This window comes from Felis catus, chromosome B3 (genome assembly GCF_018350175.1).
Source record: "Felis catus isolate Fca126 chromosome B3, F.catus_Fca126_mat1.0, whole genome shotgun sequence".
NCBI lineage: Eukaryota > Metazoa > Chordata > Mammalia > Carnivora > Felidae > Felis > Felis catus.
The window spans coordinates 144654411-144679144 of NC_058373.1; the positions used below are offsets into that span (position 1 = coordinate 144654411).

The window sequence follows — 24734 nt, forward strand, 5'->3', positions numbered from 1 at the left end:
CCCACGTCAGAAGACCTCAGCGAGCCCAGCTCGTTCGGGGAGGACTGCACACCAGCAGTGTCCTCAGACAGCGTCAGGCATCGTGGGTGACACGATTACCCACTCGGCGCCAAAGGCTGAGCCACTGTGGGTCCTCGCGGCCCTCTCTCTTCAAACATAATCCAAGATGGAAAATGTCTTGAAGCCCCAGTTTATTTAAATGTAATAAACCCGGGGAACAAAACTAATCAGGTTATCTCGTGATGAGAACTGTCTGCCTTTAAAAAACCCCACCCAGTTACTACCTTAAACCAACCCCTTCGTTCTTCCGAGCACATATAAACACTGTCAATTCCAAACCGCCTTGTTCGGTTTTTAGTAGCAGCACAAACGAATCAACCAATTTCACCCACATGCCATTCGACAGACTCTTGAAGCGCCCGAGACCCGGACATACCAGGTAGTTTTCGTCCTGAAAGGCGTAGTGCAGAGTAGTGATCCACTGGCAGTCCCCGTTCACCAGCACGTCGCGCTCTTCTCGGAAACAAGCAGTCTGTAAAGAATCAGGGGGAGAGTCGGTCTGGGCCCGTCCAAGGAGTACGGTCCTGAACAGAGGGGTCCCTGCCGTGACAGGCTCTGGAGACGCGTCACCTGCCTCCCAGGCTGCAGGAAGCTCGGCCTCCCTCACTCACCTGGAACCAGACGCATCCTCGCCTCCCCCAGGCCTTTCCTGCACCAGGGCTTCGGAGAGCTCACTTCCTCGGGCCGGGCCCGGCCCCTGCCCCTTCCACACACGCCACCTCTGCAGCCGACAAAGGAGAGTCGGCCCGGCTCACAGGTGGATCTCAGCAACACTCTCCTGGGTGGGCCCCTCCCACCCAGCACTGCCCGACCTCTCTGGACCAGACCGGCTTCCTCTCGATAGCCTGGGACGTGGCCGCCCCACGTCTGCCCCTCGCTGTCACACACCTACAGTTCAGCAGCCACATGGCTGGCAGGAAAGGGCACACACCTGCTTACTGAGCTGAGCGCTGGAAAGTGATTTAATCACGGTAACTGGTGCCACGGTCATAACAGGATTCTGTGAAGAAGTATGGTCTGCAGCACATAGGTAAAAGGCTGTCTTTTAGGCTGTTACGGTTTATTTTTTTTTTTTAAGAGCTTTATTTCACAGGTGGTACCTAGATTTAAAAGTGACCAGGTATTTTGGCATAATCATAATAAAACTTTCTCTTTGTTGATCACCTAAGATTTTAACTCCCTCTAGATCTGAAACTTGCACAGCTTAACAAAAACGACAGTGGCACTGATGGGAGCCCTTGGTCCACAAGGCACCGGGGAGTCCTACCTGCTCTCTCATGAGACTCACAGTGACCTCTGGAACTTGTTTTGTCCTAAGAGCTTTCTATTCTAAACTTATTTTAAAAATTTTTTATTTCGAAAAAAAAAAATGACTGAAGTAGATGTGCCCCAATTCTACTAATTAAAAGCAGATAAAACAACTCAAATGGACCAGCAATCAGCTTACGATGTCCAAATGTGCAGAGACCAATGCTATGCCCCCCAGCCCGCGGCCCCCCAGCCCACAGGGCCTGGCGCAGGGCAGCTGCAAGGAAGGCCCAGGGCCGGGGCTCCACGTTCTCCAGGGTCGACCCATCCACATTTAGAATAAAAGCCATTCTTAAACTCAGGGTCACCAGCATGATGACCCACAGACAGGAAATATATGTATTATTCAGCAGTTTTGTTTTGAGAACTTTCAGTACTTTTTTAATGAGCAAAACAGATGAGCTAGAAAGCACAGCACGACCCACAGAGTTATGAATTCACAGCTTAGTGACTTTTCCACCGCCCCCTCTTGGTGACGTCATGCTTTCAAAGATTTAGCGTTCACAGTAAACTAATTTATTAGGAATAAAATGATAAATTACTTTAACCATTTTATATCAATATTACTATGTTTTTATGTGTATCACACACACATATATCCCATGACATGTACCCTGGGATAATCGTAATAATTAGCAGACATCCTTGGACTTTTCCGACTATGCCAATTAGGTAGGATCTCTGTAACCAGATTTAAATTTCATAATTTCAGAATGTACTCACCATGACATTTGGGTAAATACTAACTAGTTATAAGGTGCGAATCACCTCTCCCCAACCTTGGGACTTTTAAACACACACACACACACACACACACACACACACACACGGTCTGGAGGCTGACGCTGAACAACCAATCACTCCTCTAAAAATATAAACTTAAATGAATTTGCTACTAGCCTTTATTTCCCTGCTTATTCCTCCCCCAAACTCTTACGCACCACCAGCTACCCTGTTCCCACGGAAGAGTCACTCCAGCGATTTCCCTTGACCCCCAGAGCGCTGACGGTGCCACGCAGGGCTGCTGGGGCCGAGGCACGGCCACCGCGGTACCGCCTGAGGCAGAGTCCCCGGGCCCAGGTGACCACAAACACAGCGATGCTTCAGTTAACCAGCCTGCATTCATTTGGCAGAGGCCCGGTGCTGGGCACCACGGTGGGAAGGAGGAGGGTAGGGACGGGGAAGGAGAACAGGCCGTGACGGACAGGTAGGACGCACTGAGGATACTGAGTGAGAACGCCCACCCACCAAGCTGACGACAACCTGAGCTCAGGGGAGGGATCTGACCAGAACAGACGTTTGTACTGGTATCTGCCCAAGTGGCATCATCATCCCAGGGAAGAACTACCGAGCACAGGAAGGGCCACCTAAAATTACAAGGAAGGTTCAGAGTGACACGACAAGAGAGGCCAGAAACCAGAGAAGCAGTTTCCGGAGGAGGAGGTGGCTAATCCCAGGGGCGCTCAGTCCCGGGGTGAGCTTGCTTCACACCTGGGGCGGCGGAGGTGGCGCTGAGGGCGTTCAGCCTGGGGGAGCCCAGCGAGAGGACACAGGGTAAGTGACAGAGCCTTGGAAAGGAAGGATGCTTGGCTCCCTGACGCAAAGTGGAGGACCACAGAGGATGGGGGGTGAAGGCAGACCGGGGGTGAGTCTGGTAGGACCAGAGGTAGAGCTCGGGCTGGCCCAGCAGCCTCACCGACTCCATCGGGGGCCGGAGCGGCCAGGGTCGGGACCGTGAAACAGGCCCCAGAGGGAGGGACACCGAAGTAAGGAAAAGCGCATCTAGACCTGCCAAGCAGTGACCACCTACTTCTGCTTACGATCTCCGTCCTCCCTCTGGGAGGGCGTACGCAGACATCTCTGTGCTTACACAGGCTCCAGATCCAGTAATGCCTTGTGCACGGGAAGCAGAGCTGAGATAAATGCCCAGAGTCCCCGCAAAGGTTTTGATTGGTCCTTACAGTGAGCAGCCCTCGGCTGGGGCGGGGGGGGGGGGGGGGGGGGGGGGGGGGGGGTCTGGCGCAGAGAGGAGAGAGGAGTGCGCAGGAGAGCGCAGAGAGGCGTGCGCGCCGGGAGGGGCGGAGACGGTGGCGACAAGACACAGGTCACTCTTGTCAAGGAGGGAGGGGGGAGGCCCAGCTCTGCGAGGACTGTGGTGGGGACCCAGCACATGCCCCTCACACCCCCCTTCTCCTGTTACTCTTTACTACTCCACGCTTACCTCTGCTCTTTTAAGCATTTCCCACTTGTTGAGGATTTTCATCGCATAAATTCGCTCAGTGTTCTTCATTTTGACAACAGCAACCTGGAACACAAACAGGAGTTTAACAAAAACGTAGCTGAAGGAACCAAAAGCCAGCACACGTTGTCACGTAACTACAGTGACATCTCAAGTGCCCGGAGAAATGAAACCCTGGAAAACGAGCTACTGAGGAGACACAAGCTCTTCACGTAAATGCAGATCCGTCCCGCTAAGCATCGCACCTTGCCGTTCGCCACACCACAACGTGCACATCCCTGCTCAGTTCCTAAAACTTCCGTGGTGGGCGGTGGGCGCACAGCGGGGCTGGCCGCCCTGGGCGAGCCCGGGACACGTGCCTGGGACTTTCACCATAAAAACTTTAAAAATCCGCTCACTGCTCCCAACCTCTCCTCCCCGTGTTCAAGGGTTCCGTCCCCACGCTCCTGCCACCTGCCCCACTGGCGCTACGTCTACCTCCTCCTCCCACCGCCGGCCTTGACATGCCAGCTCTTGCCTCTGTGGTCTGTTCTCCAGGGGCACTGAGTGCCGGCGTGGGCTCTGGAGTGGGACTTGGGCAAATCCTCTTCTTTGTGCCTCGGTTTCTACAACTAGAAAAGGGGTAATAGCAGTACTGGCCCCAGACTGCTATGAGGACAAACCAGCGAATACACCTAAATGCACTTCGAACGGGGTTAGGCATATAGTGGGCACTCGGCATGTTGGCCGGCGGCCACGTTCTTCAAGGCACAATTCAAATGCCACCTCTTGCAGGAAGTCCTACTGGATTCCCCAGTCCCTGCCAAATCTCAGACGCGCTCTGACATCACTTACCAATACCAGATGTGATGCCTGTGCCAGCACACGGCACATTCTACCCTGCAAAAATCATTCACTGGCCTAAGTCCCCATCACAAAACCATAAGCTACTTACGTATGGCTGTCCCTTTTTGCTGCCAATGGCAGACAGCCACACGGCAGGCATAAACAATTATTTACTTCCTTGCTTCCTAAACGATGCATGTCGTACAGTCACATCGTCAAAGAAACCACCCAGGCTAACACACACCAGGCACTTTCCCCGTGCCAGGAACTCTGCTCACCAACTGACCTGCACCCTCTCAGGTAACCCTCACCACAGTCCTCGATGGTGGCTATTTTTATATCCATGTTTTATAGATACGGAACCTGAGGCTGAGAGGTTTAAATAACATGCTAACAAGTAGCAGAGTCTCACCCTCAAGTGCATGCATGTTAAGGATTATAAAGACAGTTATGATTAAATATTATCTTCCCTGGGCCTGACGATAGGGCGGGGGGGGGGGGTCCACAAAGAACATGCCTTGATGGAACCCCAGAGTCTGGTGAGGGTCAAAGGCCCCTCCCACAGCACACAGCTTCCCACAGCCCACCACGTGGAAGTCGTCCTCCAGTCACCTCCTTCGGTCATCTCTCTCACTGCCACCCCAGTGCTCGCGGTGGTGGCTCTTCTCGTGACACCTGTTTAAGCTGCTGTTTACTAGCTGTGGTCTTAGAACCACTAACCAAGCTCGCTCTGATTCTGAATAAAGAACAAAGAATGCCGAACAAAGGTTCGGTGAGTTCTCCCACGTGTCCCAGAACATGCAATCTGGGCACACGTGATGTCATCACATTGGAAGTGTCGATTTCTTCCTAGAAATCGGCTACAATCAATAGGTGAAATGTTAGTGTTAAAAACAAAAGCTACTGGGGCGCCTGGGTGGCGCAGTCGGTTAAGCGTCCGACTTCAGCCAGGTCACGATCTCGCGGTCCATGAGTTCGAGCCCCGCGTCAGGCTCTGGGCTGATGTCTCAGAGCCTGGAGCCTGTTTCCGATTCTGTGTCTCCCTCTCTCTCTGCCCCACCCCGTTCATGCTCTGTCTCTCTCTGTCCCAAAAAAATAAATAAACGAAAAAAAAATTAAAAAAAAAAAAACAAAAACAAAAGCTACTATAATGTAATCCCTATCAAAATATCAACGGCATTTTTCACAGAATTAGAACAAATAATCCTAAAATCTGTAGGGACCCACAAAGGCCCCAAAGAGTCAAAACAATCTTGAGAAAGAACAAAGCTGGAGGTATCACGTGCCCGGATTTCACACTACTACAAGGCTGTAGTGATCAAAACAGTACGGTGCTGGCACAAAAACAGACACACAGATCAATTAATGGACAAAGGAGGCAGGAATATACAATGGGAAAAGACCATCTCTTCAACAGTGCTCAGAAAACTGGACAGCTACATGCAGAAGAATGAAACGGAACCATTTTCTTATAGCATGCAAAAAAAACAAAAACAGAAACAAAAAAGAACCCTCAAAATGGATTAAAGATTTAAATAAAATATAACACCTGAAACCATAAAAATCCTACAAGAAAACATAGGCAGTAACCTCTTGGACGTCGGCCTTAGCAATACTTTTCTGGATCTCTCTCCAAGGAAAACAAAAGCAAAAATAAACTACTGGGACATCAAACTAAAGAGCTTCTGCACATGAGTGGAGACCATCAACAAACAAAAGGTAACCTATGGAATGGGAGAAGATATTTGCAAAAGATATATCCCATAAGGGGTTATATCTAGAATAGATAATGAACACACACAACTCAGTATCAAAAAAGCAAATGATCCAATTTTAAAAATAGGCGGAAAACTTAAGCAGACATTTCTCCAAAGAAGACATACAGATGGTAAACAAGACACATGAAAAGATGTTCCACATCACTTATCTCAGGGAAATGCAAATCAAAACCACAAGGTATCACACCTCATACCCGTCAGAATGCCATTATCAAGAAGACAAAAAAAAAATAAGTAAGTGTCTGCAAGGATCTGGAGAAAAGACTCGTGCACTATTGTGGGAATACAAATTGATGCAGCCACTGTGGAAAACAGTATGGAGGTTCCTCAAAAAGTTTGAAATAGAACTACCTTCTGATCCAGCAATTTCACTTCTGGGTATTTATCCAAAGAAAACAAAAGCACTAACTCAAAAAGACAGATGCATCCCTACGTTTACTGCAGCATTATTTACAATGGCCAAGATGTGGCAATAACCTACGTGTCCATTGCCTGATGAATGGATAAAGAAGATGTCATAGATACCTACAATGGAATACTACGCAGCCGCAAAAAGGAAGAGATCTCACCATCTGCAATAACATGGATGGATCTAGAAGGTATAATGCTAAGTGAAGTAAGTTCAGACACAGAAAGACCAATACCAAATGATTTCCCTTTTATGTAGAATCTGAAAAACAAAACAAAACAAAACAGAAGCAGACTCATCGATGCAGAGAACAATCTGGTGGTTACCAGAGGGGTGAAACAGGGGAGAAAAGGCTACTTAGTATTTACTACAGAAATGGCCTCACTTGGAAGAAACGGTAGAGCTGATAACTTTTGAACAATCCAGATCTTGCTGAAAATGAGACACAGAGCACTCTGATCTCTTACTAGAAGCTTACTTCTTTAGAAGAGGCCTGTCTGGACACAGGCCATGTCCAGAAAATATGCCAGTGCCTTTGATAAAATACCCAGAAGGAAAAAGAATACATCTGTCCACAGAAAAACACCTGTCAAACCAAGAACACGTAGAAGTGAAATGCAGGAGTAAAATTTAATGTAAAAACAAAAACTCCTGTATATTGAACGAGCTTTCTCTAACTGCACAACTTATAAAATAAACAATCTGTAAAAATCTTGTTTAGTTTACCGGAAACAACTTCTTGGCCCAAAACTCAGTTTTAATTGCATCAAAGAGAGCTGATGCTACAAGCATCTCCAAAATGAGATGTTTCCGTAAAGAAAACCAACAGAAGTGATCTTACACAACATTAACAACCGATCTGGGGACATGACAACTCAGTGGGACACCTGATGCCAGCCCCGATCCAGTACTGGAGGAACCAAAACAAACCGCCACGAAGAACATCGCTGGGCCAACTGGGAAACCTGGTGGAAGACAGCAGATGAGGTGCAGGGTTGCAAGAACACCCCGAGGAGGCAATGGCAGTGACGCCACCATTACCAGACAGTGGCAGTGACCTTAGCCACAGAATCCAAGATTCTTTCTCCGGCGGGGGAGGACTGGCGAGCACGTACAGGGAACCCAGACGGGTCGCAGGATGGCCGGGTGGCCGGAGGAGCCCGATGGCGATCCGAGCCCAGGCCATGGGGCCCCGGGGTGGGGGAGGGACTTACACAGGCCGAGAAAGCCTGGAGAGGGAGCAAAGGTAGGGGAGAGAACCCAAGGACTTTCGGGAAGGCCTGGGCAAGGACGGATTTCCTGAGTTTGGGAGGAACTTAAAAGGTGACACAGGCCCCTTCTCTGAAGCTCAGAAATCCGAGCCGTGCAGTTAAGTTCTTTGCAAAGAAGAGCAGTGAAAATCACCGTAGCCCATTGTGGCACAACACCGTTGTCTCCCCCTCTTCTGGAGAGCGACCCTCCCCTGCCCCATGGCACCCCTGCGCCTCCCCAACCCGGTGCTAGGGGTGCGGCGTCCCCACAGATCCCCGCGAGGGCCCGGGCCCGGTCCTGCTGCCAGGGAGACAGTCGGCAAAAGTACATGCTGCGCTGAATCGGGTTTCAATTTTGAAAGGTCTCTTTCTCCTCACTAAACAACAAAACCAGACCTGGACACGGGAGGAAACGTACGCCTTGCACACAAGTCCCGAGTATTCTGGAGCACCTTCTCGTCACGGCAGGTCGGGTCACTGTCAGGCAGAGCACGCGTGACGGGACAGGGCGGGTCACCGCCGGGCCCCACACGTGACGCCCCAGCAGCAGAGCTAAGGGGAAAGCTTAAGCGGAGGGGTCAGCACATCCAGAAGCTTAGGAGGCTCGGCTCTTTGGTGCTAAGCGTACACCCACCGATCCCAGTCTGTGGGGGGAGCCGCGGCCGGAGCCTCGGCGGGGGCACGACGCCCGCTGCACACGCGGAGCCTGGACGGGCCACCCCCTGCAGAGGCCGGGCCGGGGGCGGGATGAGGCCGCGCAGGCCGGGCCCAGGCACAGCTCGAGCACCGACGGCGGGCAGGCTGCTGGTGACGGGCGCGGCCGCTGTGGCCTCCCCGCATTCTGCAGAAGGTGACTGCCGGGATGTTTTCAATTAACAAGTGGACTTTTAATAAACTTCTTTGTCTCAAAGAGATGATTTTGGTCCAGACAATATTCAGGGTAACTCACCGGCCACCAGCTTTTGTTTTTATTTTTCTCCTCTTAATTGTACCCCGCAGGTTCCGCCCACCAAGAACTACTCTCCAAGTGACAGTGACAACGACCCGTCCCCCAGATCGATGCACAGGGTCCTACAGACGCCTGGTGGCGGCGGCTGCTCTCCCGTTCTAGGCAAAATGAGCAAAACAGAAGTTCATCTTACCTCACCGAAAGCACCTCTTCCGATTACTTTAATTATTTCGAAGTCTTCTCGATGAAGCTGCATCTCCTTGACCAGCTGTGTAAACGGCTTAGCTATAAATTCAAAAAAACGAAATCAACAATTTACTCTAGTAAGTTGGTACTACGTAAAAATTCAACAACCTGACTGGGGCATTCCACTACATGACACAGCTTTTTCAGGAAACAAAGGTTTACTTTTTAAAATGCTTGGTATCTGACAGGTGTTGGGAAGTCTGTGTCTGCGCTCAACTACGCAGATGTTCATCCTTAGCCCCTGTCCTTCAGCATCTGCTGTGACAGATGCTGCCACACAGAGGTCCGCTGCCGCTGGTCGTGAACACAAGCAGCAGGTACATTGGAGGTGAGTAGGCTCCGTGGAGCCACAGGGCAGCCCGGGGTGGGGTGGGGGGAACACGAGACAGAAAATTCTCGCAGAACGGCGGCCATCTCTGAAGTGCAGGCGGTGCTCTCGGACATCGTAACCATCCTTGCTAATCACGTGGGGACTCTAGCAGTGACCTCGGTAAGAAACGGGCAGAAGCACTTTACACGGCACTCACGTGTTCCATGCACGCGTGCACAGGTTACAGAATAATCATCCTTTTATTATCCACGTTGTAGGGAGGAGAAAACTGAGCCAGGTTTCTGTGGACAGCGTGCTGGGCTGAATAGGGTCTCCTCCTCCCTCCCCAAATCAGTAGTGTCCACCCAGAATCTGTGACTGTGGCCTTATTTGGAAGTGGGGTCTTTCCAAATGTAGTCAAGTTGAGGTCACAAACACGAATGAGATGGGGCCTAAGCACAAAAGGACTGGTGTCCTTATTAAGAGAAGGGAATCTGGACACAGAAGGGAAACAGCCCCGGGAAGATGGGAGGCAGGGACTGGAGTGATGCAGTCATAAGCCACGGCACACCAACTGCGCCACAGGCTGGAAGAGACAGGGGTCCTCCCGGGGGCCTCTAGAGGGAGCACAGCCCTGCTCACACCTTGACTTTGGACCTGGCTTCCCCAACTGTGAGAGGAAAGTATCTGTGGTCTTAAGCCCCCCAGTTTATGGTAATTTGTTACCGCGGCCCAGGAAACCTTTCCAGAGACCGCGGGTAATTTCGTTCCAGGAGCAGAGCGAGAGGCAGCACCAGGACGGAAGTCCCGCAGTTCGACTCCAGGGACCGTGCACTCCTGACCACCACGCGTCACATCTCTTACAGCTGTTCTCATTTTCACCTTCGGGCCCAAATCCACGTTTTACACTGACCTTCACACAGTTCTCTTTCAAATTCCCCACTACTGGTTTTGCAAAACGTTTCCATTGGGCAAAATGTACAAGGCTCTGTGTTATTTCTCGCAACTACACGTGCATCTGCAATCGTCTCCAAAAACAGCCAACAGCCTGCAGCCAAAACCTGCAATCTGACGTTTTCTGGATTTCTAATTGAGCTCCATATTATTAACTGAATTCTGCAGTTTTTCTCCTTAAATAGCTGCTTAATAAATACCATTAAGGTTTGGTCACCATGGTTCAGTGATCACGGAACAACAGCCAGAGCACCACAAGGTTCTTGGTGCCTAAGGACAGTGAATTGTTGCCACTATCAGTGCAAATGCCCATCAGCACAGAGATCAGGAAATAGGACACATGGGGACTGATTTAACAACAACAACAAAAAAAAAAACAAAAAACAAAAGGCCAGGCTAAAGAAAACCCTTGGGCTAGAACTTGAAAGGTTATCTATGGCTTTTTAGTTCTTTCACATATCACCCCCAAACAACCATTCCCAAAACTCCTAATAGATATCTGTACTTCAAACAGCCACCAAAAACCTCAACCTCTCCTGGTACCTTCTAGGGGAACCGCATGGTACCGTTCATTGTACAATGAAAAAAAAACGATCCCAGCAAATCTCATCTGTTGTATTTTACCACCAGAAGGGAGAGCGTAGGAGAGGAAAGAGAGCTGACCCGCTACGAACAAACTGTGGCACAGAGCACACTCGAGTGCACACCGCAGAGATGCTCGCTCTGGCAGGGGCATGATGCAACATTCTGGACTGTTCCACAAAACCCCAAGACTCACGAGAGGTGGCAGTCACTGTTTTCAATGTACAACCCAAACACATATTCATGAAAATCGAAGAGAATCCTACCCGTAATGAGCCACTTTTAATTTGCCCGTGACCCCGTGCCATTCTTGCTCGTAGGCGTGTTCCATGTTTCATATCGTCTGTATTCTTTTACTTTTTAGATGTCTCATGTTTCTGTACCACTCAATTATCATTTTAACAGATGCATACTATTTCACTAAGTTGGTGCACCAACAATTGTAAATCATGTGTCTACTGAACAGACAGGTTAAACTTTTAATTTTGAAAATCAGTACCTTCTTTATGGTGAATAAATCTGCAATGAACCTTTGCATGCACAGAAGCTTTTTTACTATTTTAAAGTAATTTTAGGATGAAATTCCAGGATTCTCCAAAAGGCACTAACTTTTTTTGTGGTTCCTAATCTGTCACCACACCCCGCCCCCCAACACCATACACGGATGGTTCACCTGCCTTTGAACTGTCCCTGAGGCCTGGCAAGTCTACTCGTAAGCCCTACGGGGAGGACTACCCACTCATCACAGTTGCTCACCGATCACGTCTTAATCTTGTTTAACCTACTGCATAAGTGCTTTACTCTGACTTTGTGAAACATGCTACCTGTAAACGCCACGCCTCCGCTCGGTTCCTGCTTTTCATCTCAATTACGCTATTTTTACTTTACAGAAATTACTTTTCATAAAAATATTTTCAACAAAACGGAACTGATTCATTTTTTTCCTTCGTCATTTCACTATTAGAGCCTACAAAGTTATCCACTCTTTAAAGATCTAACCTTCAATCCTACTTTCTGCTAAACGGCTTTTAAAAATAGATAACCCATTATTCGTCTGCCGTTGACAACATACAGTGTTTGTCGTAACTTCCAGCTGTAACCATCTCTACGCGTTGGCGTGGCCTGACGGTGCAGGGGGGTCGGGGGCGAGCGGCCCAGCGCCCATTCTGGAGCTTCAGCTCCTCCGTGTACCACCTGGTAGCCAGCCGTGCCAGAGAAGCCACTTCGTCCTCCGGGACTCCTCACCCACCTCAGGGGCCCACTGACCCTGAGGACCGAGGCAGGTAGGAGCGAAGTGCCTCGCGGCCATCCCTGTTCTTTCCACATCGATCACCTTATCCTCCTCGTCGAGTTCCCTCCTCCTCTTCGATACAAACGGTCTTGTTGCTTCTGCCTTGTACACAGTTCTGCGCAAATTTCCCCGAACTGGATGGGCATGAATTCACCAGGCCAGTCTGATGAATGGGAAAACCAGGGAATATGGGACGAACGCTTGAAAAGACCCAAGAGTTCTGAGGACGCAGTGAAAATGTGACACTGGCGTGTACCAATCACGAAGACAAGCACGCACGGCGGCAGACCGCCCTGTCCACCGCGCAGGGCCACCGAGTCACGCTGATCCCACGGGACTTCTCAGGTGAACGGCAGAGAGGGGGCTGTCAACCAGAGTCAATGCAAAACCAGGGTGACCCTGTCATCCGGGTCGGGCGGAGCCCAGAGGCAGAAGCACACCAGCTCTCTGAGCACCAAAGTTTCACGTAAAGAACTGTTAGGAGCGCTAAGTCGCCACGGACACAGCAGGCGCACACGCAGGAAGCAACACGACTACCCGTGGGGTCAGGGAACCGAAGGAGGGAATTCCGGAAACTAGGCAAAGGGCTCCGCACGGCTGAGGGTGGGCTGCTGCTGGCACTGGGGTCTCTGTGCTCACGGGCGGGGACCCGAGAAGCTGAGAGGGAGAGAAGCCCACCTGACGCCCGGATGTCCTGAGCAGCTACTACTGGCAGGCACTTTGGCCTGGAGGAAGAAGGGTTACAGGGGCGTCACTCAAAGAGGAGCAGGCAGGAAGTCCCCGGTCCCCTCTCCCTCCTCCACCCCCCTCCAGTCTCCTTCTGGAGCCCTTAAGGCAGAGCCCAACAGGGAGCGGGGTCAGAGCCCCAACGGGGAGATGCCGGGTCAAGAGGACGCTCCTGCAGGGCAACGGGATGGGAGATGGGTCGTAACCACGAGGACTGATCAAATAAATGAACAAACTCAGGATAACGGGAGCCAGGGTCCTCACTGTCAGGGAAGGGAGTCACCAATAAGGGAGAATTGGGGAGCCTGGGCGGCTCAGCCGCTTGAGCGTCCGACTTCAGCTCAGGTCACGGTCTCATGGCTCGTGAGTTCGAGCCCCGCATCGGACTCTGTGCTCACAGCTCTTCTTCGGATTCTGTCTCCCTCTCTCTCTGCCCCTCCCCCACTCACGCTCTGTCTCTCAAAAATAATAAACATTAAAAAAAATTAAAAACAAAAACGAGTAAGGGAGAATAAACCCTGCAGGACTGGATCAGAATCGGGGGTGTCAGTGTGACCTCATGATGATATACAGGGACATCAAAAACACAGACCTGAACGGCTGGGTACATACACAGGGTCCTCGTTCCGTCCACCGACAGGCCAGGAGGCAGCAACATCCAACACCGAGCGCATCTAGCGCCCGAGCTCGGTTCCTAATTACCAGCCTCCGGCAAAGGAGCCAGGACGCCTCGGGCCCTCCCAGAGCCGGCGCTAGAACATTCTGTGCCAGAAAGCAAAGCAGGGCTCGAAGAGTCATGGGTACTCAAAATCAACGCCAATGGTCACAGACTACATACATTAAGGAGGAAACCAGGAGTCCATACTGATCTGAAAGTTTAAAAATCTAATGAGAAATGAGGTATTTATATAGTTTCAAAGTAAATCCAAACACGATGGTTACCAACAAAGGGAAATAGGTGACTTTACAGCGAGGTCTGGAGAACACCACTACCTAAATCAGGGGATCAGAGCGAACACTACCACCAGCCGTGTGACAAAATGAAATTGTGCCGTCACCCGACGGGACCCAGTGAGAAAATGCAGCGTCACTTCTGTGACTTTCCTGCCCAAGTTACATAACCTGAGTGTAATCACGAGGAGACAGGTGAACGTAGGGACAGGTGTGGAAGCAGAGAGAGCTGAGGGTACCGCCTCCCACCGCCGACGAGGACACATGACAACGACAACACACGACACCCACACGGCGGGGGAGAGGAGGAGGAAGCGGCCGCACCCAGGTTAGGCTATGGAAGCGCAGTGGCCTGAGACGTGGGGGAAGAACTCGAGGGGACGGCCGCGGACGGTGCACTGACTCCCGTGGGACAGACCCAGGGTGAGCAGGTTTGGGGGGGAAGGGAGCGATGACGGCAGCGTGCAATCAACACGTTCCCTGTTTCTGCTGCGGGGCCCAAGGCGAGGACTCCAACCTTGTAAAACTTGACTGCTGTTTCACACATGCAAAAACTCACCACCTCAGAAGCACCAGGTGACTCGGGGGGGTGGAGGAGTGGTGGGGCCGGGAGGGGAGGACAGTCTACTGCCAGGAATCTGGAGACCACCGACCTGGAGAAGCCCGGGCACTGGCATTTCTTAAGCCTTTTTTCAGTCTGCCAATGTTACTTCACTGACTTAATCTAGAGCTTGGGATGCTCTTCGGGATACAGAATGTCCCAGGAAAAATTTTACGAAATTATACGCACTGGGGTGTGACCCAGCTTGTCACCCATTCAAAGTATGCAGGATGCAGAGCAAAACCACAACAATTAAAACACCATTTGGGGCTCATTTAAAAAAACTGTTTTAAGATGAAAACTTTATTTTTTATTTTTTTAACGTTTATTTTATTTTTATTTAGAGAGAAAGACATAAAGCGTGAGCAGGGGAGGGGCAGAGAGAGAGGGAGAGAGAGAATCCCACACAGGCTGCGTGCCGTCGGTACAGAGCCCGATGCGGGGCTCCAACCCACGAACCGGGAGATCATGACCTGAGCCAAAATCAAGAGTCAGATGCTCAACTGACTGAGCCACCCAGGCGCCCCTGGGATTCACTTTAAATATCATTTATGCTAAGGTTCTCCTAGAAGACAGACATCTCAGGTAACCTGAAGAAAACAGATCAGCTATAATGTTTAAAATGTTTGATTTTCACGGTGATAATGAACCTGTAGATCTTGAAGTAAGAGAAACATAACTATTATACATTTTGGAAAGGGTGAAATTACCTCTCCTCCACATCCCATGAGCCAACACCAAAAGGTGACAGCTCAGCAAACACTCGCTGGGCGCCCGTGTGCTGGCACCAGGACAGAGAAGTGGGCCCGGCTGCTGGAGGCCCCCCGCGGGACTCTGGCTCCAGCAACTGCAGGGGTGGGGTTGCTCAGGGTCGTGCGCCGCCCACACCTCCCCCTGCGCCTGCCGTCACTGCACCTGCGCACCATCTCGGACCACTCCCCGGTGCCCCCGTCCCTCTGCAGGGACCTCACAGCTCGCCTGTGCCCTCGCACCCACTCTCCAGCCTCTCCGGCCACGGCACCACCTGTGCCAAAGCCGACACAGTCGCATCACCTCCCCGGTTCGGAGTCCTCACAGCTGGGCATGGCTCCGGGTAAGACCTGCGTGCTCAGAGCCTGCTGCACGTGTGGGCCGTCCGGGGGGCCCCCCTACACCCCCGTCCCCCACCCTGGTCCCACCACACCTCAGGTCCTTCTGCTGCTCAGGCCCTCAGGCAAGCCTGGGTCTTCCTAAGCAGAACCCTCACCCCCACAGGCTCCTGCTCATCCTTGGGACCCCTGAGGTGGGAGGTGGCCCCAACTCCAGCCGGCTGACCGGGTCAGGAGCCCATCAGTCCTCCAGGAAGTAGGCCTCGGAGCCATACGAGCCATACCAGCTCACTGACGTCTTCCCCACTGGCCCGGAAGGCCCGGGAAGGCAAGGCTACTTCCGCCCTGTTACCCACCACTGCCCAAGGCCCTAGCACCACGGTGGGGATGCAGTGCCACAGCAGACTGGATGCCCACCTGATAATGCGATGTCAGAAAAAGGTCACCTCCTCCGGTGGCGGGGGGGGGGGGGGGAGTGGTGTCATATTTTCTAAGGTAAAAGTATATTCAACAACCTAGGATATCTTCCACCAAAAAAGACTGAACAAAGCTTTAGCCCTTAGAGCGCTAAATGTTTATTCAGAGATTTTTCTTTTCCTAATCTCTTCATTCTTCCACAACCCAAGACTGTCCCCAGAAGAACTCTCTTACTGCCCTAAAAGGCAATGAATTAATCAACCAAAGGCAAGCACTAGCCAACAGGAGATCCCATCTATAAGGAAAAACTGGAGTCCAGGGTTCCCTTTAAGCAGGAAAGCACTTTGCCAGGAAGAACTGGGGGTGGAGGGAGGATCTTTGGCTGAAACGGACAGAAAATCATTGTGAAATGAGAAACCAATGCGCCCCCCCCCCCCCCCCCCGCCTTTGGTTTGTTTATCAGGAGAGGAAATAAGATCAGACTGGCTGGAAGGAGTGTCAGGGAGGGACAGTCAGAGGAAAGAGGACTGTGTCACAGAGCAGCAGCCCACAGGAAGGCACACGGGAAGTCCCCCTCTGCCCCCTTCTAGCTCGCACCATGACCTCCCTCTGGACTCGACCCGCACTGCCCGCCCCCGTCACCCGCCCGCTCCACTGTGGCAGCTTCAGCCACTCAGTGGTCAGGCATCTGGAACCGGTCGTACAGATTACCCAGCGCACATAATACATTTGCTACTGAAGAAACAGGAGCCCCCAAAGCCAAGTGACAAGGGGACACGAGGAACAGCTCCCCTCCCTCCCCAGTGCCAGTCCACTCCACTGTGGTGTGGGGCTCCGCTCCTGGAAGTCCTCCCCTAGCAACTGCCAGCTACTGCTCAGGTCGCATCCAGGGACCACAGGTCAAACACCTGCTGCTGCACACAGCGGCGGCCCCACCGCTGGCTGGGTACAGGACAGGGACAGCTCTGGGAGGAGCCCAGGAATGGCACTGGAGTCCCAGGAGCATGCCCGTGCTCTACGGACCTCATTTCTCACAGAGGAGAAAGGGCCAGCCAGAACAGCACCCCAAGGACGGGGAGTATGGCCACAGGCAGGACGGTAAGTGGGCAAGGCATGACTTTGACCCCGATGAGCCCACACAGGGGAACTGGAGAGCAGGGCAGGACGGAGAGTCAGGCTGAGGCTGTCATCTAACAAGGGGCAGGAAAGGCAGACACTCTCCTCCAAGGACCAGCTTAGTCAGTTTCAAAACTGCTTCAAATTCATTCTCACAGTTCAGACCGCTGATACACCTATCATAAGGTTTCTGAAAAATGTGCTTAACTTACATCAAATGGGGTTTACTTGTTTTAATATCTAATTTTGTTAAATGACAGAACACTTTCCTTCATCGGGAGTCCGTCACAAACCCTTCTGGTTATAAATTGCCAGTTCTGAATCTTCCAAGGAACCCTGTAGATAAAGTCCTCTAAATATGAACTCACCCAGGTAGGCTGATAATCAGGAATTACAGTGTGGTAACATGAACAAACATCACATTTTAACTTAACGCAATCTCAGACTTCTGAGAATTGAAAGAGAAGCCCCTTACCCCTCCTCTGACTCACGCCCGGAAGGCACAGACAGAGTCAGTGGAAACTGGAGAAGTCAGGGTGGGGAGATGGGTGGGGAGGTAGCAGGGAGTCAACAATAAACCAGCAAAGATCTCATTCCAACAGCCTGCTGTCACACTAACGCTGGCTGGCCCCACCTCGGCTAACCTTGCTCAGACCTAGTTCAGGGACTCCTGGGTCAGCCACACATTCCTTCGTCTCTGCATCCACTCGGTTGTTGATTGACTGCTTTTCTCAAACCACCGTAATTTTGGCCCGCCCTGCTTTGTAAATTACCGACCTAAAACCCCACTGCCTCACTGCTGTGTGTCAACTTAGAAGCAACTGTCTTTTCGACCTGAGAGCAGCACAAGTCTCCCCCACAAACTGCTGGGGCAAAGAGCCTATGCAAAGTGAGCAGTCGTCACAACAGATGTCTGATTTCTAAAGCCAACTACCCTACTGATATGAATACAAATACACATTTAAATAAAAAATAATACCCTAGTGGGGCACCTGGGTGGCTCAGTCGGTTCAACATCCAACTCTTAATCTCAGCTCAGGTCTTGATCTCAGGGTCATGAGTTCAAACCCCACCTGGGGCTCCGCACTGGGCACGAAGCCTACTTAAAAAAAATCCTAGGGTACAACGGAACGATATAAAAAGCAGAGCCAACTGAGTGAGGCATATACACAAGTCACACAAATGCAACAAACGCACAAACAGAAGCCTGCATTGTGCCTTGGTGCCTACACCAGAAAGAAAGCCAGTTTCAGGCCATTTCTTCCGTGAGTCACTAGAAGCATGCTGTATATGTACACTCTAAAGTTAAGAAACAGGAAAATCAAAAGTACAGACTGTGTGCTGGTTAGCACACGGCAGGGGCCGAGGCTGGGGTGACCTCCTCCAAGATCACCATTCCAGGACTGAGCAGAAGGGGCCTGTGGCCGGGCAAACTACCCCAGGGCCCGGTGTTAGACACAAACACGCTGGGCCCCTGCGTGAACCCGGCAGAGTTACTTGGCTTCTCTAAGGCTGTCTGCTCACCTGCTGAGATGAATGGTGCCTACCCAAAAAGTGACTGAGACTGTTGAATTATATTATATATACCATAAATTACCGTGTTATAACACCCCACCCCCCACCAAAGCACTTAGCTCTGTCTAGCCTATAGTAAATTCTCATTAAACAGTAGCTACGGCTATCGGGTGACATAGCTTTCTTATCAATTACATTAGTATTACTTCTATGTCATATTTAACAATAAGTAAACAAACCTACCACCAAAATGATCCTAGAATCCAGCAAAATTACCAAGAAGATAAAGACTTGTTACAAAACAGTTTTGCCAGGCCGATTACACACGGATGACACCTAAATAGTACCCAGTAACTGCCACTAAGCAGCCTTGCAAACCAAGTGCCAAAAGGGGTCCTATACAGCCCTAGAGGGTGGTCTATTTTGAGGAGCACACCTTAAACGTCAGGGCTGCCCCAGGCAGAGGCTCCTGGACATGCCAGATTAGGGGAGAAGGAAAAGTTTGCCTGCAGAGTCCAAACCACCCCAGACAGTCTGCACTCAGGACCGCCCCGCCCCCGGTGGATGAGGCACCTCTGATCCCCGACTGAAGCCGCGTGTCTCCGGACTCCCTGTCAAGGAACTCTCCGCCAGGCGGCGAAGTGCACTCGAATCGTTTCACTGACCTTCACATTCCCACCTGACCTGCGCCTTTTCTTCGGTGACACCCAGATTGAGGATGTCTTTATAAGTGCAAAACATGAGGGGGAAGGAAATTCTGCCTCGGGCACAGCCTGTGACAGACACCCGCCAGGCCGGACGGGGCTGCTCCACAAACCTGTTCAAAGGCTCGTCATTAACTGCAGTGCAGCGACTGGGAATCGCAGGAGCTGAAGACATGCTTGAAAGGGCACAGTCAGGTTACCACCTTTGGGGCGAAATGGGACAAAACCCTTCCGAAGGATTCATTTTTTTTTTTTTCCTGTGGTTAAGTAGAATGTTTAACATAGGAGTTCTAGCTATTTTGTTTGTTTGACTTCATCTCAATAAAACAGGTACAGGGCACAGTGCGTGCATGTCAAACAGTCAGCCATTAATTTAGAGCATTTCCTGGTGCACCTGCTATGAAGCCACCCACAGCATCTGAGTGGCCACAAAATGGCTGTGAGTTTGTACCAAATGCATGTTACTACTGCCCACCCGACCCAGCAACCCTGCCAGGTGGGAGGTGGCATTATCCTCGTCTTGCAAGAAACTCTGGATCTGCGCCCCTGATTGCAGGCCTTGAACCCAGGGCTGATGCCAGGTCCGGTCTGTGTCTTTTCAGGGCACTAGGGTCAGGGTCCTGAGTCCCGGTGGGGCAGCCGTTCCGCCCTCTGGCAGCCTGAGATAATGGAGTGGAGGCCTGGTCGGAAACGCCCCTCTAGTGCCCCTCCCTAAGGACCCTTAAGCCACCTCCTCGCTCTGGGATTGGGATTACGCGAGCTGACACGGACAGAAGAAATGTTTCAGGTTTCTGTTACCCTCTGACGTACCCCATCCCAAAACTTAAGTCAGAAAAATCGTAACTTAATGCGGTGGCTCGTCTATTTCTTTCACTCAGGTGCTGGTGAAGAACCCAACCACGGAGTGCAAAGATTTGGGGAAACTGCGTCTCATCCTCGCCAGGAACGGGCACAGCTTCTCGTTCCTTTCTGTCCTGTTCAGCCCCCTAGGGCCTTCCAACCACCTCTGTAGTTTTTCTTCGAGCTCTAAGTCCTCCACACCCTTCCTCTACCTGCAACCATCTTCAAATGCCACAGATCTGAAGGTATTTTGCTTTAACATCTGAACTATTCACCAGGAGGGTGAATTCAAAAGACCCAGCTAGGTGAGCAGAGGTTGAGGCCGGCTGCAGGCCTCCGCTTCAGCCATGTGGACCGCTGCTGGTCACGGGCACCTACCAGCTGACCACGCACCTTTGCTGTAAACAGCATCACGGCGCGGTGACCCTCTGGCTTTGTCTCAGAGTTCTCAGTCCTAGATAAGGACCTGCTTCTTATCCATCTCAGACACGCCCTGCAAGATCTGAGCAACGCAGACCTCCGGCCCCAATTCAATTCAAACCCTATTTATTAAGGAAAGCCTGACTGCGACCGACCGGACCCCCTCCGCGGGGCCACCTCCCGAGGCCACGTCCCTGTCGTTCGGGGTCCTCTGGGCTTAGCAGAGAGCAGGGACAGAAACACACTGAACACGGCACATGGGGAAGCAAGGGGAGGGCTACAAAGAATTTTAAGGAACAAGCTGTATGAGTGAAAGAGAAAACAAAGAAAAGAAACCAGCTGTGAGGGCACAAGGGAGAGAACATGACAATGTATTTTTTGAAGGGGGGTGTGGAAGACAGAGGGAAAAATGAGTCAAAGTTAAATCATCCTTGAAGTCCTGCTTTTGTATCAGACACAGGAGCATCTGTGTGCGCGAGAGCGCGCAGCCGTGAGCCTGAGAGGGGCGGTGTGAGCAAAGGTACGGAGAAGGGGACCAGCTGTCTCCATCTGGAAGAACCTGCAGGGGCAGAAGGAGCTGGCTGAGCAAGTGAGGGGGGCCAGCATGAACACAGACCTGGCTCGTTTAGCTCACTCGGAAGCCACAGCGAGGACCCCAGGATCCCGTACGGAGGAGGTTACGCTGACTGAAGTCTGTGTTGACTGAATAAATGAAGACGTGAGGTTAACACGTGAAAGCATTTCGTAAACCACAGTACTGTATAAAAATGCTTGTTGTCCCTGACGTAATGACCACTACCTAACCGGTAAGAACCCAAAAGGTTTTATCTACAAGTTCTAAAATATATCGGAATCAATTAAACGAATACTTATCAAGCACCTTCTGTTTGCCAGGAACTGTTCTAGGCAGCACGGCTAGGTCTGGGAACAAAAATCCCTACCTTCCTCATACGTATGAAGAACAGGCAGTTATGTGGAAAACAGTAAATCCTTCAGAAAAAAGGAAAAAGGGCAGGGAAACTGGGAATGTTGTAGAGTAAGGAAGGAGAGTTTATACAGTGCCAGCGGTCTGGACAGAAGCTGCAGTTGGTGGGGCTGGATTCTGACTCTAGTCTGAAGGTGGAGCCCACAGGATTTCCTGCAGGGCTGCATACGCAGTGTGCGCATTATCCGAATTATCCGAGGTGTTGGGGTGTTTGCTGGGAGCCGCCAGTGAGTGAGATGGCGGGGGGATGGAGCGGACTGTGGGGTGAGCTGCACCTGTCTGCCGGGAGGCGGCGGGACACCCGAGCCTGGCCGTGAGCTGTGAGTGTGGGTACTCGGTGTACAGCTGGCATCAGAGTCACAGGCGTGGATGAGATCCCTGGGGGTTAGCAGAGACAGAGGAGGGGACGTGAGGACGGGCCCTTTGGAGATCAGGAGGCTGGGGGGAGAAGAGAAGGAACCAGCCAGGAGCCTCGAGGAGGAACCAGATCGAGACGCGCGACAAGCTGGGAGTTAACTACTGTTTTTTGCCATGTGGACATCACGGTGGCCCTGACACAGCAGCAGCTCAGGGAACGCTGAGGGACAAAAGCCTGATGACAGTGAGTTTGAGAACGGGAGAGGAGGTAGTGAACACAGGGAGAACGAACGCACCATTCTGAAGAGTTTCGCTGCTAAACAAAAAAATGCATGGACTAGATGCCTGAAATCATTTTCACCAAACAAAAAACAAAAGACTGCTCATCTTGGTAGAGGCAAAGGTGATCCATTCTGAAACTGCTAACATCTCACTGATCAACTAACCCCATCAGGCTCGTGGATGGGGGCGGGGATGGAGAGGAGTCTGTGTTACTGACATCACAGATGTTATCAACAAAAAGCTCATTTTCACTGGTCTAGATGGTAACAGCAAACCATAATCCCGGGGTTATCAATTAAATGTCTCAAGCTTCAACCAGCAATCCACAGAATACAGCCATTTCCTTACAATGAATGTTAACGACACTCCATTTTCCCAAGGCCGGTGCCGGGACCTCAGCGGTGTCTCCCGGGACTGCCCTCTCACCCGCACGGGGCTCCGACCACACGCACCCGCACCCGCACCCGCACCGGCGCTCTGCGGTTATTTTGTTTTATTTTTGGTAGAAATTAATGATTTTACTCACTGGCTTTTCTTTTTTTTCTTGATCTTTATTGAATTCTGAGTAAAAAATTTTAATATTGCTAAAGAAAATAAAGTTAGGAACATACATACTGCTTTATCAAGTCAACACCTGAGATTATAAGTATATATGTGTGTGTGTGTGTGTGTGTATATACATATATACACATTATAATAAAGACTTCACGGTGTGCCAAAGAAAGGTATGTAAGGCCACCTACAATCACAGTGTGCGGTCTGTTAGCTCAGCAGTAAGTATCACAGCCGCTCTGAAGATGGTTTTGTAATCCCAAATCTTACTTTGTTAACTAGGCAGCCAGGAATCATCATAACTGACGAAGTTCACCTTCAGCATTCTATGGCTACAGACGGTGGTGCCCCACAGGTCATTCGGCCCTCACCAGGACGAGGAAGGGGCCGGGGGATGGGAAACCAAGGACGGACCCCTCCCCCCTCCCCAGCACAAGGCCAGAGCCATCCTGCGCAGACACTCACAACTGGGCTGTGACCAGTGGGGCAGGAAGCAGGGCATGAGTAACGGCAAGGGCAAGGACGGGAACCCAGAAGGGGGCGTGTCTACACCACCTCTGTGTGGTGGAAGGGAAGGGAAGGGAAGAAGAGGGGCTCCAAAGTTCCTGCCACCAGTCTGTCAGAGTAGGTCCTAACCTGCTCCTCCTGGTTCTCATCTCGTGCTCGAGCCTGGCTGGCACATTTCCTGAAGACACAGTCACAGGGCTCGAGACAAAGGACAGTAACAGCATGGCATACGGGAAGGACACTGCACCTGAGAGTCAAGCAGTGGGGAGAGTCAAATCACAAAGTGGGAAGCCTGCAGAGCGTCCGTCAGCAAATCAACACATTCAAAATAAAGGTGACCGAATTTCAGTAATCAGTCATTTGAGGGAATTTTCAGCAACCAGACAATATCCACCAACCTTCCGTTACCATTCATTCAAACTTACGCCACGGTCCTATTTAAGTGAGATCCTGGCTGAGTAAATTAGTCTTTTACTCTTTCTTCCACCCCAAATATTTGATAAAATATTAAATCCACTCCATTGCTAACGGCAGCCACCCCTTGCTTAACGTTTTCATACGCGTCACGGATGTCATCAAACAATCTCTAAAACCTGCAGGATAGAGATCATTACCTGCTTTTGATAAAGTAAGCTAAGAAAACACAAAGCCCAAGTTCATATAAATGGCTGGTATTTTTATTCTCTTTTTATCTTTATTTCTCACATATATGATTATTCATGTTTCTCAGAACAAATTTTCCAATTTTAAAATGAGAGGAAAAAATAACTCCCCTTATTTTTCTTAGCGTTCTTAACAGAATCCTCCAGGCGGAGTATATTATCAGATTTTCTGTGTGTGCCACTGCTGCAAATCAGGGAAGTCTGGCTTTCCTTCTGCACGGTAAGGTAACAGCTGCTCCTGCTTTCATGGTCAGTACATCTTCTGCGGCACGAACAGTCACTGGTAGCCAGTATCGTTCTGGTTAAAGGTGAAGCGTATCATGCAAATTCTCTAAAAGCTGGTAATCAAAGTAAACAATCCTTCCATACCCTTCTAACAGATTAGTTATCATCCTTACATTCTCCCCATTTGTATTTGTTATCTCTTGAGCTCCCATACGTGCACACCCTGTGATCCAGCTACGTCTACCAAAAAGACACAAGAATGTTCAGAGCAGCTTAATTCAAACCGCCATGAGCGCTAACAACCCAATGCCCAGGAGAGCAGACAAATGTGCAGCATTGGCGCAACGGGCACCACATATCAACAAAAAAAGAAGGAACTGCTGCACGCAACACTGATGAATGTCAAAGATACAGCGTGAAGCTAAAGAGAGCACTTACACAATCCTATGTGATTCCACCGTCTGAAACTCTGAAACAGACACAACTCCAAGACAATTCATGAGGAAAAAACAGTCTCTTTAATAAACTCTTTAATACTCACATGCAAAAGAATAGATACGAGCCTCTACCTCACACCATACACAA

The 24734-nt window shown here is 50.7% G+C and overlaps 1 protein-coding gene across 1 annotated transcript in view; it reads right to left on the minus strand.

Moving 5' to 3' along the window:
* The window catches only part of CDC42BPB (CDC42 binding protein kinase beta), a 102915-nt gene that overhangs the window by 52957 nt on the left and 25224 nt on the right, over positions 1-24734 (minus strand). Inside the window, exons 2-4 of the mRNA XM_023256085.2 lie at positions 9012-9103; positions 3590-3673; positions 437-532 (exon numbers count right to left, since the gene is read on the minus strand). Coding sequence (XP_023111853.2) covers positions 437-532; positions 3590-3673; positions 9012-9103 — 272 coding nt within the window. The remainder of the gene's footprint in view (positions 1-436; positions 533-3589; positions 3674-9011; positions 9104-24734) is intronic.